Genomic DNA, 17,843 nt, shown 5'->3' on the forward strand with positions numbered 1-17,843 from the left:
TGACCCTAGCAGCAATTTTATGGTGCAAATTAATCACTCGAAGACACATAAATTGATTGTAATTGGCAAAGGGAAAAAGCATACGGAAATGCATGCTAAGGAAAGCATTTAATATATGTTTCTAACGCCCACTCAAAAGAAGATGTGGTATAAGCCGAATAAATATTATTTCTACGCTTCTCAGGATTTTAATGTGTTTCAAAGAAAGGTTTTTGTTGGAAAAGGAATTATGAAAAGATATTAAACTTAGCCATATTGATTAGAAAAAAATTCTTTGAATACTTATTATTTTAAGGGATTATATTAATCCTATTTACAAGGATTTTTTTGCAATTCCCGATTCTAGAAAATTATTGAAAACAACAAATTAATAAATTAGTGAAAGATTTTATAAATTGTCATTAAAGAATTAAAAAATATATTTGAGTGTAAAAGAAGTAAGATTTATTCCATGAAAATCTCCAAAATACATATAATTTTCCAATCTTGTCTTACGAAAAATTCTCCAGGAAGTACCTATACTCTTAATTTTTAAATTAATAATTAATATCAAATCATTAAAACAAACAAGCAAATTTTTTCTTTAATATCCTTTTGCCGAGTCTCCTGAAAAGCTCCTAAAATCTATTTTTTTTTCTTCTTAATTTTTGAGCGACTTTGAGAATAAAATTGAGGTCTTTCTTGAAATATTTTATGACTCTCACATGAAAATTGCATGAGGGCGCTCAAAGAGCTGCATCTCTCTATCTTCCCCACTATTCCCATAAACCTAAAATATGATGAATGATTGAAAAAGATGCTGAGGAAGAGAACAAAGCTCTTTGAACGTTCTACGATGCGAAAGCTCCCTCAACTGGGCGCCTCCACTGTTTTGCTCTCTGTTGAAAGAAACTATGAATGTAGCTTTATAAGTCCACCTGCGTGCTCGCTTCGTTTCACACCTGTCCGTCGAGGCTCGCGAGTTGGGCGCGAAAAACTTGTGTGTAGTAAGTTTGCAGCAGCTGGAGCCGGGGAAAGCCATTGAGGAGTCCCAGTGGCGCGGAAAAGTATTCAAACAGCACTTTGCGTAACTCAAGTATTGCAATTGTGAATTCATTATGACCGCGGCGATCTAATAATTAAAAGTGAAACTTCTTCGTTTGGGCCCCTCTTTTTTCGCTTTTGCCGTGAGTTTTTATTTCGAAGAGTGCGGCCAAGGAATTTCCTCGGATCACACGGGAGTTGAATAAGGTCTAAGCTCCTGAAAAGAGTTTGGTTTTCTTGTGAATTTGTGGATGCGAAAATGCATGGAGATTTGTGTAAAGTACTCTGGAAGATTATTCTGTGGATGCTAATTTAAAGTAAAAGAAATTGTTTTAGGTGTTTCTGTTAGTGGTTACATTGCGTATGTGATGCAAAAGAAGTGCTCTATGAGTGATTTTTCTAACTGTTGTGCACTTAACAGCTTCTTCTGTGGTGACAGAAATTCCACCTCAGACCCATCTTCCTGTATCAAATAAATTTGTGGTGGGAATATTTTACAAAAAAAAAATTAAGAGAGACTTTCATCCACTGAAAAACCATTAGAATTTGTGCAGAAATCTCAGTGGAAAGATCAGCAAAATGTGTCAAATGAGGTGAGAGCAATTTTATCTAACAGAACCCATGTTAAAATTTCTTAATCCCGTTCTTCAAAAATTGCATATGAAACCCCCCTACCACTTATCCAGAAAAAATATAGTTATGTATGTGGAAAAGCATCCAGAGGTGCGCGGAATATGAGCCAGAAATAATTGCAATAAACTGTGTTGTCAATTTTGAGAACGCCCTCGCCGCAGCAATGTTGTGAAGACGAAAAAATTCTAACACAAAAGGTGATGTTCTGCAGAGTCACACTTTTATGCCCTGAAAACGATCACTGTCGCTGATAAAAAGTGCGCTAAGAGACACCTCAATTGTCTTACTTGCGCAAGCGATGCATCTTGTGTGAGAATTTTTCAGTGACAAAGAACCAAATTTCTGTGAGCTGTGTTCTTTCCTAGTATTTTGCAGTCTAAGGGAAAAAATTCCCATCACTCAGTTCCATCCATTTTTTTGATCCAACATAGATTAGTTTGGTCCACAGATACCTTATTAGCTACCTTTTTTATGATTCGGCGAAATAATTGGGTCAATGGATTTGATCATAAGATTGAGACGATATAATCAAGAAGAGCTCCCTAAGAGATTCTTATTCTTAAAGAATCAACCATGTTCTTTGAAACGTATCGTGATAAAAATCAAATTCAATATTTACAACCGTTAAGAATTTTTTTTTTCTTCGGAATATCTCACAAAAAGGAGAACCTCGTGCGAAAAAAAATCAATTAGTGTCAATCCAGGTGTTTGGTTAATTTATAGTATGATTCGTTCCCATCATTCGTTCAAGTTGGTTGTTGAGAAATTTCAAGGATTATATTTGTTAAAGAGCATCCATAACAATTGAAAAAGATCTATTATGAAATGTTCTATCGATTAAAACAATTTGAATTGGTAAAAGAAAACATGTAAAAATTGAATTTTCTTTAGGACTTTAATTAATTTTCTTATTTCACAACATTTATGCTATTTAAGCTTTCGTTCTGTATTCAATTTGATTCAAATACATTTATTATCCATCCATAATTACAAAGATTGAAGTCCAAGAAACAAAAAAGAAAAGTAGAATCAGAGATAATTTATGCTCAAAGCAAAATTAGAATTGCATCGGCTTGATTTTTGAGGACTTTATAAAGTACCATGTTAACCCTTTCTCGTTCAATAGAACATGAATTCTTAGATTTTTCCAAAAAATTATTCATGCGTATTTTCCGCATGTTCCTGTCGAGTTTCCCTGAAAATGCCTTAAAATACTACATATTGGATTTGTGATTTGCTGTACCACCTAAAGGATAATTCACAAAAGCGAAAACAGAAACCAAGGAAAAATCTTAGAAATGTCAAAATTTTCGACAATTTTTGAGAAGTTAAAAAATAATTTGCTTGTAGATATAGAATAAATAGACGATTAATGGAAAAATCTTCTTTTTAAAACCAACCTGGAATGTAAAAAATCACGATTTTCCACGATCCTGAAAATGTTTCACGAAGCATTTTCACGTTATTACAATTTGTTTGAATTTTTCTGAATTATTTCTCTGCTGCACAGGAAATTAATTAGGCCCTATATTGTACGTACATATTTCATATTTGGAAAAGCGGGAAAATCTGGAAAAACAATAAATTAATTAAAATTATGGAAAAAATCATGCTTTACAATTAAGTTAGCGTATGACCCAATAAACGTGAAAGGGTTAGTTGTTCAGCATTTGCAGAAGATTGAAGATTACTATAAGCATAAAAAATTTAATTTAAATTCATTCAAACGTAATTTAATTATTTTAAAAATAATCTATGATTCTAAAGCAACATAATTACAAAATTTTGCTGAAGAAATCAACATCCTTGTCAACAATATAAAATAAATTTGTATAAAATTCTCTATTTCAATATATTTTAATTTCATCAATATTATTATTTTTATGTTTTGTTTTTGAAAGTATGTCCTTAAAATTTATTATTTATTAAATAAAACTGAGCCAAGCGTGAATTATTTTGGGCAATAAATCCAATAAAGAGAAATATACAGATCAATAAAGTATAGGTAAGTCTGTGTGAAAAGTTGGTTATAAATAATTGAGATATTTTGCAATATGGAATTGAGAATGTTGTCAGATCAGTCAAGGTCACGACGTCCGTGAATCTCTTTGTTGACAGAGACCCATGGAGGGACCGTTAGGTGGAAGTAGTCGCGGAGGAGGCATCAGAAAAGCGCCCATAATTGGTGCTTTTGTGTCTCAATCGCGAAAAAGCGCGCGCAAAAGGGGTCCAATTTTGAGCCGCGCGAACATGAAGATTCTTCGGATAGTTGAGAGAACTTTTTTCCGCCAATTCTTTGGCATCACATGCAGAATACTGTGTTGTGGAAGAATATATAAGTGGTGGCTAATAATAGGAAATGTCTCTGGGAAATTTCTTTCTTTCTTTCTTTCCACACTCCATGTAATTTATTTTGGATGATTGAAACGTGATCATTTCCATGAAGTCACTCCAGGGCCCTCTTCTACACTCTTCCCCAATCTTTCTATCTAGAAATCCAATACGTATCGGTTGTTACAATGCGCGAGAAAAGGTGGGATTCATACAAAGTCAGGCGCAAAAATTCTTGGCGCGCAAACGGGATTCAATTAATGCTTTGTTGGTTTCTTCCACTTTGGATGATGACATAACGTGATCGCGAGACACTAAATATTTTTCTTTTATATATTTTTCTTTTTTTTCCTATATCGAAAACCAAAATTAAATTAATATCGACAAGAAGAACTGTAAAAGAGCAAAAGCCACACATAGATCCTCCTGGCACGGAGACAAAGAAGGGTTCTTGATGCATTATGGCTTCACCTGATCTGTATCGAATTGGATGGTGAGGAATAATTGCAAAAACCACATAGACGTGCATCAATAAATATCCGAGTGACTCCCGTGAATTGGATGATTGTTTGTTTATTATTCTTTTTTCTCCCTGTGCACATGTGACTCCTCTTCTTCTTCTTAGTCACTCTTTTTCGCGGTTTTCGATCACCTGGGAAAAAGCATGCGGCTAAACACATTTAGATCTTTTTTCCATTTGACTGAGAAAAGAGATCATCGATCGATGATGAAGTTGATCTTAAAAAGTTTACATTGTAAACTCTTATGCATCTCGCGATATTTTTTTAGGATGCCAGCAGTATTGCATTTGATTGATTTATTGAATTATTTTTGAGCGATTTAGAACTTTAGACTTCCTGAAACGAACATTAACTAATTGATTTTTTGTTATTAATAGTTTTTTTTATTTTTTATGTATTATGCTTATTTTAACGAATTTAGTTCAAGATTTTTTTTTTAATTTTCAAGAATTAATTAAAACGTCGGAAAAGTAAATTTACATGCAATTTTCTTTAATTATTGTGTGAATCAAGTGTATGTCCATAAATTTTGTTATCGTGTTTCTTTGACTTTTATGGTCATAAAATATTTTTCTGCAGTTTTTATAGACTTGACGTACATAGCTATGTAATCTTATCAAACGTGCTAAAAATAAAAAAAGATATATACTAAAAATAGCCTAATTCGGACTACTAAAGCTCGGCACAGAGTGGAAAATAAAATTTTGAATAAAAATTAAAATTTTAAAATTTAATATCATTATAAAATCTTTTATTGCTCTAATTATTCACATTAATTTCTTAATTTGAATTCAGTTTCATCGGTTTTGTGATAGTTGTCCAAATTGGGCTGTTTCTCCCCTATTTATAACAAAAAACGAATTTTTTTCATTCGAGTACTCTGCAAAGTCTCATAAAAGAATTTGCAATGGAGGGAAAATTTCACACAATCTTTGCCGAAGAATGTCGGCTCTAAATTGCCCGATTGAGAGTGTTGTGTTGTGATGGAAAATTGCCTCTTCCACCTTCTCGATGGCCTTTTGATCCAGAGACCCACTTCTAGAGAGATCCACAAGACTAAGAATATTTCCCCAAGGAAGAACAGGGTGAATCGGCAGCCGTATCAAATCCACGATCACGCGTATTCAATTGTAAATGATCATTTGAGCTCACTAATCGATCACGCTTCTCCACTCAGGAAGCCCTTTTTGCTTGCTTAATATGGGCCCCATCCCAAAATGATGCTGCAACAGGCATGCGATTCTTGTTTCTTCTTAGCTCTAGTCATTTTACTCCGTAAGATTGCTCCTAAATAGAGAAATTATTGCAAACAACCAGACACACGGAGGGCAAATATTCCAACAGAAAAAAAACAAAACATTTCTCTAGATCACCACCGAAATTATTCTAATGATCGCACCAATGTTCTACGCCGACGGATGCCTTGAGTAGTTTTTCCATTCATTACAAAATTAACAGTATGTCACATTATGGTGGCTACACCAACAAACAAACAGCCCTAGCACCCAGTCTGTTCACGGAACATTTAGTTAAATAACAACATAGAACCTAATAATTGCGAGTGCCCATCGAAATGTGTGTAATTGTTCTCCCGAAGGTGAAATTATGTATTCAAAATTGATGCAATTTCGCGGGAGATTAAGGAAACGGGAATAACACGACTTTTCTGGGCGATGAGACGTGATTGAGATTTTGTGAATGATTTCGATGGTTCTCCCAAGAATTTCTCCAACTATTTTCCCCCAACAAAGACATCATTATTTTAACGTACCTCCAATAGTTCCAGCGAGGGAAGTTTACATATAACTCAATAACGATTTTCAGAGATAAAAAGAAATTCACTACCTATTAACTCTTTTGAGTGTTACGTGAGAAGAGCAATGGTGTAATATTATAGAATTTTTTTCTTCTTAAAAAAATTATTATTCTATTGTTTCTCCGTGAGTTATACTGTCTGATTATTCTTTATCTTTCGGTGTTTTCTTTTAATGTCGATATTTTAGAATTGACACAACATTTCCCATTTTCCTACTACATCGCACATGTCGTACATATTCTAGTGGAAAAATGCATCTGAATTAGGTCATATATAGAGTCAAACAATAAAATTCTAAAAAATATATATTGTGAAATCAATGCTTTTCTTTTGAATGTGTTTCATACATTAATCCAGATTTGTCCAGGAATTTTTTGAAAAATCAATTCTCATACAAATTGAAACGTTATAATTATATTCTTCTTACAGATTTTATTCGATTTTTGTGAAAATATAGAAACCTTTTATGCCACTTTAATGCACTCAAAGACAAGACATAAAATTGTTGAACGAATGGACAAATCGGCGTTAAAAATTTAAAATCATTCTGAGAACTTACAAAGAACAAAATGAATTTAATTTAATTAAAAAAAATCGGTTTTAAAAAAATATGTAGGTACACTACAAGTTTTAGAAACATCATGGAACATAAAAGTTTATTCTTGATCGCTTAACTAATAGCCCTAAATAGCAGTGAGACGAAGATTTTGATGAAAGAAGGTGAAGAAAGGGAATCAATTGAGGTGAAAATCACGAAGCACCTTGCAGTATTATGTGTATTATATATGTACCTACATATGTATTATATAGGTACCAAAAAAATGCCGAAGATCGAGCCCCTTGAAACAATAAATATAGAGCAATTTCTTACGTGTGTCTCTCATCTCTCTTCCTCTCCGCAGATTGCGCCAGATTGCCTTCTACCTTTTCGTCATAGTCCAGGTAAGACAATGGGGCATCTTACATCAAAACCCATTTCTGCCCGGAATCTCATAGAGCAAATAAATCCGAATCAATTGAGAAGCTGAGGGCCCTCCGCGATGAGTCAATCTCAACTTTTGCTCAATCTCCTTATGCTATATGTTCACTTTCGCCGGATCTTGACGCAATAACACGCGCTTTCCTCTACAGATCACCGCATGCTGGGCAGACGCCATTGAATCCTCCACAGATGTTAGCGTGACTGGGCATGTGACGAGTAGTGTGAGTAAAACAGGAGGAAATAGGACACACATTAAACCCACACCCAAGATCTTTGTGCCAGTGAGCCATCAGACACCGTCCAAGGTGCAAAAGAGGGCAGAAGATGCAAAGACTGCAGCATCGTCCATAGAAAGTCAAAATCAAAGTCGAGAAGCCCTATCACACGAAGGGAGTGATCCGGTGAGTTGATCAATTGATTAGAAAATTAATTTTCTGTTGAAATTACTTTACAATTTACAAACGACTTATTGGTAACCCTTTTAACTGTGTTGTTTCTGTAAAATTTCTCATAAAAAATCATTTTTTCACCTCATAAAAAAAGACTTATTGCTAAAAAGAGAAACAAATAGCTTTGAATCTGTAATAAATTCTTCTAAATTCCTTTCTCGGTTTTTCCCTCGAGAGATTATTCCATAAGTTCTTTTACACCATCTGTTACGAAAAATCCTCTAAAATCTGTCCACGATGGTCTTCCAGAAGTGCCGAAAAGAGTGTCTTGAGCTTCATGCTCCACTGAGTCCTCTTTGTGATTTTTATTCTCTAACAAATAAAAGTGCAGAGGTGCTGAAAAACAGAACAAAATATTATATTGATGGCCAATTGAGGTGCCGAAGGGGGAATTTTATGTTTTTTTTTCTTACGAAATGATGTATATTTCATACGTAAATGACCATGGAAGGAATCAACGGCGTGGATTGTAGTTCAAATTCAGGGAGAGAAAAGAAACTTTCTCACAAGGATTTTCACTTTCATTCTGCGTGAGTTAGAATTCTCTGAAGATTTAGAGCTTCATTTTTGGAGCACAAAAAATCTGATAATTTTATTTAATTTTACCATGTTTAACATATAATTTTCGAGGGTAATTTTCCTTATAAATTGTTTTCAAAATGTAAAGTCGTTAAATGATGTTTCATTTAACTTTCGCAAGACGTAACGCATATTCCTTGTCGAAAAATGTATTTAATTCTCAAAATCTCGACCATGATCGACAAACATAACTCTGTTTAGCATTTTTAATGGAGGAAAAATTGTGAAATATCCTCCAGTAATAAAACGAATAAAACTCACATTGAATCACTTCATGGTCGTTGGCATACATTATAATGTCCTCTGCTCTCATTTAAAGTTTTTTTTGGGACGGGAGCTTTTTCTTCAGGGAAAGCTTTTCCTCCAAAATTTATTTTTTTTCTCCAAAATTTTAGCCTTTATTTAATGTTTTATTTATGCAAACACAACAAATCATAATTAAATGTTTTCCTAATCCATTGAAAAGGTGAAGATATTAATTTTTGAAATCTTAAAATCTCCAACAGTCCCCAAACATTATACCATCATCATGAAAATATTTAAGGGAAAGAGAAGAAGACCTATTTTGTCGACAAAGTACATGTTGTTATTAATAATTAATGTGTGGAAAGTGTATGTTGTTGAGAATGCTTTATCTTTCCAATCAGAGGCCTCCGTCAACCTTCGAGCGTCTTCATATTTTTTTTTCTCATGAGGCCATCCAACACCCTGAAAGAAATTCATTTCGAGGCAATAATTCGCGTACAATTAGTTGGAATTTGAATGGCTTGCGGTTAAGGTGTCTCGTAGTGCCGGATATTGGGCAACAAACTCTTTGGCTTTTCTCACCTGACGCGTGGATTATATTCAAATTTGTGGGCGTACTTCCGATGAATCTTCACCTTCACTATATACCTGCATCAAAATCTCTTGAGAATTAATTTTTTTGCAGTATTTTGCAATGCCCTTTTGGTTAATCTTTCATGTATAATTGTTACAAATTTTTGAATTTGGCAGGTTGTTTATCTATCAGACACCGCAGGATATATCCCAGTTACACCGATTAGAACAAGAATCCCAGCAGCAACTTCCTACCACACAGGTGCATCAGTCGATTTGGAAACTTGGCGCCCTGATCCTTGGGATAGAGACTACACGAGGCGCTACCGTTTCAATAATACAAGAGTCCAACGTGAGTAAACCTTTTTTTTTGCATAATTTATGTCTTTAAGGAAGTACTTTACAGATTGTTTAAGGAAGTAATAAATCTAAGAAGCATTAGATAAATAAGTTGGAGTACAAAATGGAAAATATGAATACAATTGATAATTTTTTGGATACAGAAATTGCAGTTTTAGCATAAATTTCGGGCTTTAATTAAATTTTCGTGTTTTATTTAAATGAGTCCGTAGTTCGTAGACAACACATATTGTTAGATTTCCTGTTATTTCTTTCTAAATTAGTACAATAAGGAAAATTTTCAAGGAGCTTCATTTTATAATATTAGTATGGTAATTATTGGTCAATTCCTAACTCAATAATTGCTCAATATTTACTGAACTTCCCTCTCAATCATTCCTCAATCACAGACTCCATGGCTCAGCACTGATTTTCAATCGTCTAATAATATAATTAATCCATTTTCCCATTTGTTTTAATTTTTTTCTTCTTATCCGAAAAATATTGAACTAGCTTATATTAACTCAATATTGAGCTCAATGATTGATCAATGATCAATCTTTGGCAATTTTTTTTTACTATGTAGTCAATTGAATTTTACTAATTTGAGCACAAATTCAATTCAAAGTCTTCATAATTTTTTTTTATAAAAAAAACTCTGATCCTTCATCTTTGTCGTTTAAAAAATCATATTGAAGTATAAAAAATGAAGAAAAAATTGAGCTTAAGAAAAATTTCTTACGTTTCTCTTTCATACAAATATTTCGCATTCCTCAAAGGGCAACAACACTCAAATATCGTTATCAATCACCCATTTTGTGGTGCGAGTGAGAAAGGATTGAGAAATTAGATGGAACAATTGATATTGTGGTACAATAAAAGAATCTCATTAGTGAAGACTATTCTTGGGGTGACTCCCTCTCAATTGTCCATCGAGATCACTTTCATTGCTCTCGCGCGCGGAATGGGCGCGCACTTCTTGTATGCTGTATTGGCTGTATTCCATTGAGAACATAAAATACATGTCTTGAGAGGAAATCCATAATGTTTTGTTGTGTGGAAAGGAACCATCTTATAATGTTTCTTTTTTTTTCTAATCTTAATTATTGTGTGTGGTGGTGTCCAGCAATAATTAAATGATTGAGTTGGAGAGAAAGAAATTTCAATTAATTATTGTAATTCACTTGAAGAGTTCATCTTATAATCTTTTCGTTAGTTTTCTTGATCCTCTCTCAAACATTGTATTTCTTGGTTGTTTTTTTTTGCAGACATCGAAGCCGAATGCCAGGATGATTACATGAAGATCCGAATCGGATTTAATGGTTCATTTGCTGGCCTTCTATATTCAGCAGGTAATTGACTTCCCACCATCATCATCATCGGTGTGATACCCATTGAGTCACACATCAATTCATTCACCAAATCACGAAGGAAGCCCTCTCAGCATCATTGCAAAGAGACTCTGTCATTGTACAAATTGTCATTAAGACGCATCCTTTGTGGGCTATACTATGTACATACATAATATATGTAGGTACTTCCTATAACGAACCCTTTCATCAAAGTGATGCACTTGCTTGCACACCCAAAACCATTATGAGAACTTTTCACAAACACATACTATCCATTAAGCTTTTAGCCGGTGCAGCTACATATTTATATATTAGTACAAGGCGCTTGCAGAAGGAGCACAAAAAAGAGCTATTTGTTCGACCAAGAACGCCATAAATTGAATTATTTCACCTGAAAGGGAAAATTGCACCTTGTCATCGTTGCCATCGTCATCCACAGTGCCAATGGGAAAAATCACTCGTGAGGAATTTCATTCAATTTTCATTATTTTGATTGCGACTCTCCACCGCGAGGAGTGCATTAAGAAAAAAAAATGAGTATCTTTCCACACGTTAACCCCTTTTAGCACATGATTCTGCACAAAGGGTGAACGAATTAAAATTAAATCACTTGACATACCAGTTTTAGCATAGAACATGTTACTCAGCGATTCGGTCAAGTAATAAAAATGATTATTCATTTTAATTTTAATTTTTTGATCCCGTTTTTTGTAACATATTTTGTGTTTGATTTTATTTCGCCGTTAGAAAGAAAATTCAAAATTCCTGTTTTTTTTTTATTAAAAAGGAAAACTTTTAAATCTTCTGACAAATTTTGCATGATACGGATCTGAGAATTATTCTCAAGATTTGTTTTAATGAGAAAACCTCTTTCTAGAGCCACTGAAAAAAGCTCAGAAGAAGTTGAAAGCTCTGAAAGAAAATTAATTTTCTCTTTTTAATTTCTGGTTAAAAAAATTTCTACTGACAAAAGCTGAATGAAAAAAGAGTTAAAAAAATCATAGACAAGCATCAAAGCAAAGATTTTATACATGAAGAGAGACAAAAATACAAAAATGACGTAATTTTCCACGTTTTTGGTCAAATGATTGCCAATTTTTTCCCAACAGATTTTATAGTGCAAATGAAAAGTCTCTTTATTGATTCTCTTTTGGAATATGCGTATCCTGAATGTTTCCTCCAAAAATGCGTTTTCCTATACAAAAATGAGTAAACTCCTTTGATTTTATTTTAAATGTTGTTCAAACGATGGTTTTTTTTTCTAAAAAAAATGAAACAAAAGAAATCACAGGTAAAGATCACAAAGAACATTTTATGCTATAGAAATATCTCAGAATTTCTTCAATCAACCTGACAATCTATATTAAAACAATTTGATTGACTTATTAAATTATATAGTTACTTACCTATCCTACAACATACATAACATGTCCACAAAGTTGTTGAATGAATTGTTTCGCTAAAATTCCACAATAGAGAAGCTTAAAGGAATCACGTACAAGAACTCTTTTGAAAGGTTGAACAAAAAACATCCCGCCGTCGTAAAGCGCGAGATTTTCCGTGAAAAACTGAAATGGTTTGATCTCAACAAAGGGTTAATTAATTAGAGAGACCAAAAGGTGCCTAAAAAGTAGCAAAGAACGATGGTGATTGTTACCTTCGATGGTGTTCCCGAGTCTGTAAATATAAAATTACCGTGACATCAGGAAGAATGATGTAGAAGAACTGAATCATCATGCAGACCGTGAAATTTCTTTACTCTGCTCTTCTGGGCTTTTTCACTTATATAGATATGCGCGAACAAGATAGATCTTCTGTAGTCGTTTCATTAAATTTTCTGCAACGTCTTTGCACACAAAAAGACCCATCATTGTACCTACATATATACTGACTTTTTCTCCAAATAAACACCACAATCATTAATTGAGTGATCACTTTCTTTAGAGACTGCTGCTGAGGGTTGATCCATGTGTGGGAATGCAATGCAGTTACTTGCAAATTGCATTCAAACGCATATTTTCACAACACATTGGAATGTTTCTTGCAGGATATGCATACGATCCCGATTGTATGTACATCAATGGTTCCGGAAGGGATTACTATGAATTCTACATTCAGCTCAATCGATGTGGAACACTGGGGAAGAATGCTCATGGAGAGGATAGTCGAAAGAATCCAACAGTGAGCATTTTTCTATTGCTTTACATATTTCATTTTGATCTTTTCATTTTACTTTCAAATTGAAATTTTATTTATTTTTTTCTTTAGAAGAATTTCATGTGGAATACCATCACGGTTCAATACAATCCACTGATTGAGGAGGAATTTGATGAGCATTTTAAGGTCACGTGCGAGTATGGTTATGATTTTTGGAAGACGGTGACCTTCCCATTCTTAGATGTGGAAGTAGCCACGGGGAATCCAGTTGTTTTCACTTTAAGCCCACCGGAGTGTTATATGGAAATACGGAATGGTTATGGAATTAATGGGGCAAGGATCGCAGGGCCAGTTCGAGTTGGAGATCCCCTCACGTTGATCATCTACATGAGGAGCAAATACGGTAAAAGACTTATGGTATTGTATACATACATAAATATGTAGGGGAGTTTAGGGCTATTTTTTATTTAACCCTGATATGCTCAAGATTTTCCTTAATTTTCAAGAAATCTAATTTCAAATTGTCTAGAAAAGAAAATTTTTGAAATTCAACGTTAGAAATTCTAAAATGTTTTTTTAACAGAATCTTTCTGGTCCAATAGTTTTCTGTTTTTTTTTTATTGTAAAAGTTTAATAATTTAATTTTCAAATATTTTTTAAAGTAATATTAGTATGAAAATAAATTGTTTTGATCTCTAAGCAACTGATTGAACTTCCTGAACTTTTAATTGGCGTTTAGATACCTAAAAAACCCTTCTTGGCTACGCCCTTTAAATTGCCAAAATTGTTTTTAAAAAAATATTTTTTTTTCATGTTAGACTTCCTAAAAATTTCAAATAAATAAATCCTGGAAATTACATATTTAGGTATAAAATTATATACGTACCTAATCCATTTTCTTTTTAATCCAAATTAATTTGAAATCCTTTGCAGATGGGTTCGATATTGTCGTTAATGATTGCTACGCTCACAACGGGGCCAACAAAAGGATACAATTAATTGATGAATTTGGCTGTCCTGTGGATGATAAGCTGATCTCCCGTTTCCGAGGATCGTGGTCTGAAAGTGGAATTTACGAGACACAAGTCTTTGCTTACATGAAAACCTTTAGGTTTACTGGATCACCAGCACTCTACATTGAATGCGATGTGCGAATGTGTCATGGAAGATGTCCTGTATGTTTAAAAAAAATCATTTAGAAGGAATTTTTATATTTTTACTAAAATTCTGATGATTTTTGCAGAGTCAACCGTGTCACTGGAGGAACCTCAAGAGTGTGGCTAAGAGAGAGGTCGTGAACCAGACAGCTGTGGAGAGTGAGCCACCAAGTCGGGACACCATCTCTGACAATATAAGCCTCTTCCAATCACTGCGGGTACTGCAGGAGGAGGATGATGATTACCTGGATGGTGCTTCAAATGATAATTTAGCCACAAGACGTGAAAGCCCGAATGAGACATGTCTCAAAACATCCCTGTTATTCACACTTGTGGCCACAAGTTGTGCTGTGATCTTCGTTCTTGCCGGATCACTACTGACCACGTGCACGAAGCTCAAGTATAGAAAATCCGATGCGGGTTTCTATGATGCCTACGTGAACCACAAAGGACAAATTGAGTGATCACCCATCGTCTTCACGCAGCATTTTTTGTGATCAAAAGACAACCCACCACCAGACTATTAGTCGAGTTCGTCAAAATTCTTCAGAAATCAGGATAAACAGGACATCACAGGATCAACGTGGATTTATTTAAAACATTGATTTTTTCGTTGTAAATAATTTCTCTTTAGATTAATTTCTTTTCAAGTATGGCATTTAAGTGATCTCCCCTTGAATGCAACACGTGAACTGATGATTTTTAAAATTAATTAGCTATTATATAATTCTCTAAAATCGCATAATATAAATTAGTGATTCCGGTAGCGAGGCAGAGGAAGAGGAAGCCCGGAAGAATTGAATTTTTCAAAGCTTCTCTAGGGAAAAAACGAATTTGAGCCAGAAAAATTTCCTCTGATACAATCTAACACGAATTTTCTCCATGAAAACAAAGAATAAAACAAATTAGATTTTTTTGTTAGATCAGTCAGAAAATTTATTTTCTTTAAAACTATTACTACAAAATGTTTACAGGTGTGTAACGTTGTGCATGAGTAGGTTTTTTGCGTTATCTTTTATTACCTTTTTTATACAAATAAATTAAATCAAGATTGAGAATGAAGACGTGAGAGGTTTATATAAGGTCTTATTTAGTAGGAAAGAATTGAGGTTTTTTGAGTCATATAATGACTTAGGAAAAGCTCTGTATTCGCTTTTCTCGATGAGAAAGTTGTCCAGCTGAAAATTTTCTTAATTTTTAATGATTTTCTGATTTTTGATAAATTTAAAATTTAACGAAAAAATAAATTTTCTTTCGACCGTAAAGAATAATTCTTCCTGGCTACATCTTCCTCCCCTACACGCACTGCCCTATTTATTGTTTAAGATGCTAGATTTAAGATTTTGGGCAAATTGGTCTTAGGAAACTTATTTAATGCGACATGAAAGTGTCATAGGACATAAAATCGCGGGAAAAACGGTGATGGTAGATGTAAGAGAATTAAAATTGTTGTAAATAGGAATTTAATAAATAAAATTTCACAGAATAAATGAGCCTCAGTTCACCAAACAATCTGCCTTCTGGCACGATAGTGCGTATCCTCTGGGAGGTGAATTTTCCTTGGTTGCTGTGGAATAGCCCAGCGATTGCCGCCAAGAGTAATTCTTGCAGCTGAATCAGCTTTACGTTTGCAGGAGATAATATTGATGCAAAGCTTAATTGTGAAGTAGTAGAGCATTTCAACGAGACTGAGAACAGATCCACCCAGGCAAAGCCCAAAGATACCACCAAAGGATGCCAGAAGACCATCCCAGGACATGTAGAGATCACGGCGGTATTCAATGCATGTTAGTTCCTTGAAGTAAACCAGAATTGAGGTAAGATTTGTGAGATCTGCATTCCCATAGAGTGGCTCCTTGATCCCCGTGTGAGTCCTACTGGCTGTTGTTACGGAGATTTGGTAGTTCTGCTCTGAGCAACTCGGTAAGCAAGGACAATCTATTCCAATGTCAATTGTTGTATTAAATCCTGGTGTATTTAAGGGTGGTTGGAGGCTCTCGAAGATGGCTTTGAAAGGTAAAATTCAAATTAAACTCATTGCCTTAATTTTCTTTTCAATGGATAAGTCCTTACATCTGTAATTCCTGAGACAGTCCACATCGTGGAGATCACACTGCCGGTACTCATTGGCAAATGTGGATATGTCAGGAAAGAAAAATGGTAAGCATTTGCATTTCTTCACAATCGTATCAACACGACATTCAGCAATGCAGGAGTTCAGCGTGTACTTCTTGGTAGCACGAAGCTTGTATTCATCGTTGAAGTAGCAATTCCTCTTGTGAACAGCCACCCCACGTACTGAAGGTCGACTAGATACCACTGATGGCTTCACGGCAATCACAACTTCCTGCCCAGGTTGTGCCACAGCACTCGTACACGATGATTGAGGAAATTCCTCAGCATCGTGAATCATAACTTCGATCCCATAGTAGTTGCGTGTCATTGCAACCGATGCTTCTGGTTCAATGTCAACAACTATGTGTAGGCCAACATTTCGTCCTGATCCACTCACATGCAACACCTCTGATGTTCCCATTGTATCGTTTGTCTCAATATCTCTAAAATAAGAAGAAAATAGAGTATAAAAAAATTCCTAAGAAGAGGAAGTCCCAAAAATGGTGAACTTACATTTCAAGAAAGGATTTGAGTGCCCTATAGTTGAATGAGCAACATAAACCTTCGGAACTTTTTGAGAGTTTGAACACACTGTGACAAGGAACTTCATTCCCAAGCCAGAAGCATAGCTTTAGCATACTCTCACAAGGTTGAACTAATTCCATCATAAGGCGTTCAGTGTTGTAGCCGAATTTTTCTAAAATTGAGTAAGTTTTGATGTAGATCGAATCAACGTTTTCAGGTGATATGAGATTCGATAGATTCTCCAAGAATTCCTGAACTGTATCAATCTCAATGCCATTTTCCATGAGAATTCGTGTGATATTGAGAGTATTGGGTCGGTAGACCTTATTGATATTGCAGAGGGTTACACTGGGAAAGGGAACGTCCCAGACAGGATGACTTGTTGTCTCAACAGTTGTTACAGTAGGTGTTGTTTGGAAGCGATCCCACACCAGGCTCATCATTGCAATGGCAAAAATAGCTCCAGAAACACACGCAGTCATCCACACCTAATCAACACATAAAATATGTATTAGAATTAATTTTAATCAATCACAAAAAACAACATCAGCACCAGTCTACTAATAAGTGTTGTTAGTTGCTTCAGGCGTCTATTGTATCCATCAGGATTCTTCTTCCCAATAATATACCGTACTCCGTGTAGGGTGGTTTCTTTGCAAAACATCTCACACGTATCTGCCACGGCCTTTAGCACAAAATTCTTCTCATCAATTCGAACACAGAACTTTACAGGAGTATCCCAATTAATCCTGAATCTGGATCTTCGCCGTAGGCCTGTTTTATGTGGTGTTACCTTCATGGTTGTTCCTGGCTTAATGGTATCCTTTTGGTTGAAATAGGGTTCTTTTATGTCCTTTATTGTTGCTTTAATTAGCACGCGATGGGTCAATTAACACCCCGAAAAAAAGATAATGTCGCCACTTAATTGCTCAACAAGTTGTAAATTGAATTGCATGGAAAAGTTGTGGAAGGATTTTCTTAGAAGGTTGAAAAGTTTTGTTAATTTCCCACGCTCATCAGTTGGTCTTTGTCGTCAGAAGACTCA

At 34.7% G+C, this 17,843-nt stretch overlaps 2 protein-coding genes across 3 annotated transcripts; one reads left to right on the forward strand and one right to left on the reverse strand.

Moving 5' to 3' along the window:
* The first annotated feature begins 845 nt into the window (after positions 1-845).
* LOC129792621 (uncharacterized) lies at positions 846-15,648 on the forward strand. Of its 2 annotated transcripts, none has more exons than XM_055831863.1 (9): positions 846-1,616; positions 7,227-7,266; positions 7,456-7,707; positions 9,331-9,505; positions 10,761-10,844; positions 12,892-13,025; positions 13,113-13,404; positions 13,935-14,176; positions 14,245-15,648. In XM_055831863.1, exons 1-9 carry the CDS (start codon positions 1,603-1,605, stop codon positions 14,620-14,622), a joined length of 1,611 nt encoding a protein of 536 aa, XP_055687838.1. In that variant the 5' UTR covers positions 846-1,602; the 3' UTR covers positions 14,623-15,648. The 2 variants fall into 2 exon arrangements, with proteins under 2 accessions (XP_055687838.1, XP_055687839.1); XM_055831864.1 differs by having other exon boundaries at positions 1,582-1,616; positions 13,116-13,404.
* An 11-nt stretch (positions 15,649-15,659) lies between these two features.
* On the reverse strand, positions 15,660-17,597 carry LOC129792303 (sodium channel protein Nach-like). Its single transcript, XM_055831211.1, has 4 exons — positions 17,352-17,597; positions 16,787-17,286; positions 16,232-16,716; positions 15,660-16,165 (listed from the first exon to the last, which is right to left on the reverse strand). Exons 1-4 carry the CDS (start codon positions 17,595-17,597, stop codon positions 15,660-15,662), a joined length of 1,737 nt encoding a protein of 578 aa, XP_055687186.1.
* Positions 17,598-17,843: the final 246 nt, after the last annotated feature.

This window comes from Lutzomyia longipalpis, chromosome 3 (genome assembly GCF_024334085.1).
Source record: "Lutzomyia longipalpis isolate SR_M1_2022 chromosome 3, ASM2433408v1".
Taxonomy (NCBI): Eukaryota; Metazoa; Arthropoda; class Insecta; order Diptera; family Psychodidae; genus Lutzomyia; species Lutzomyia longipalpis.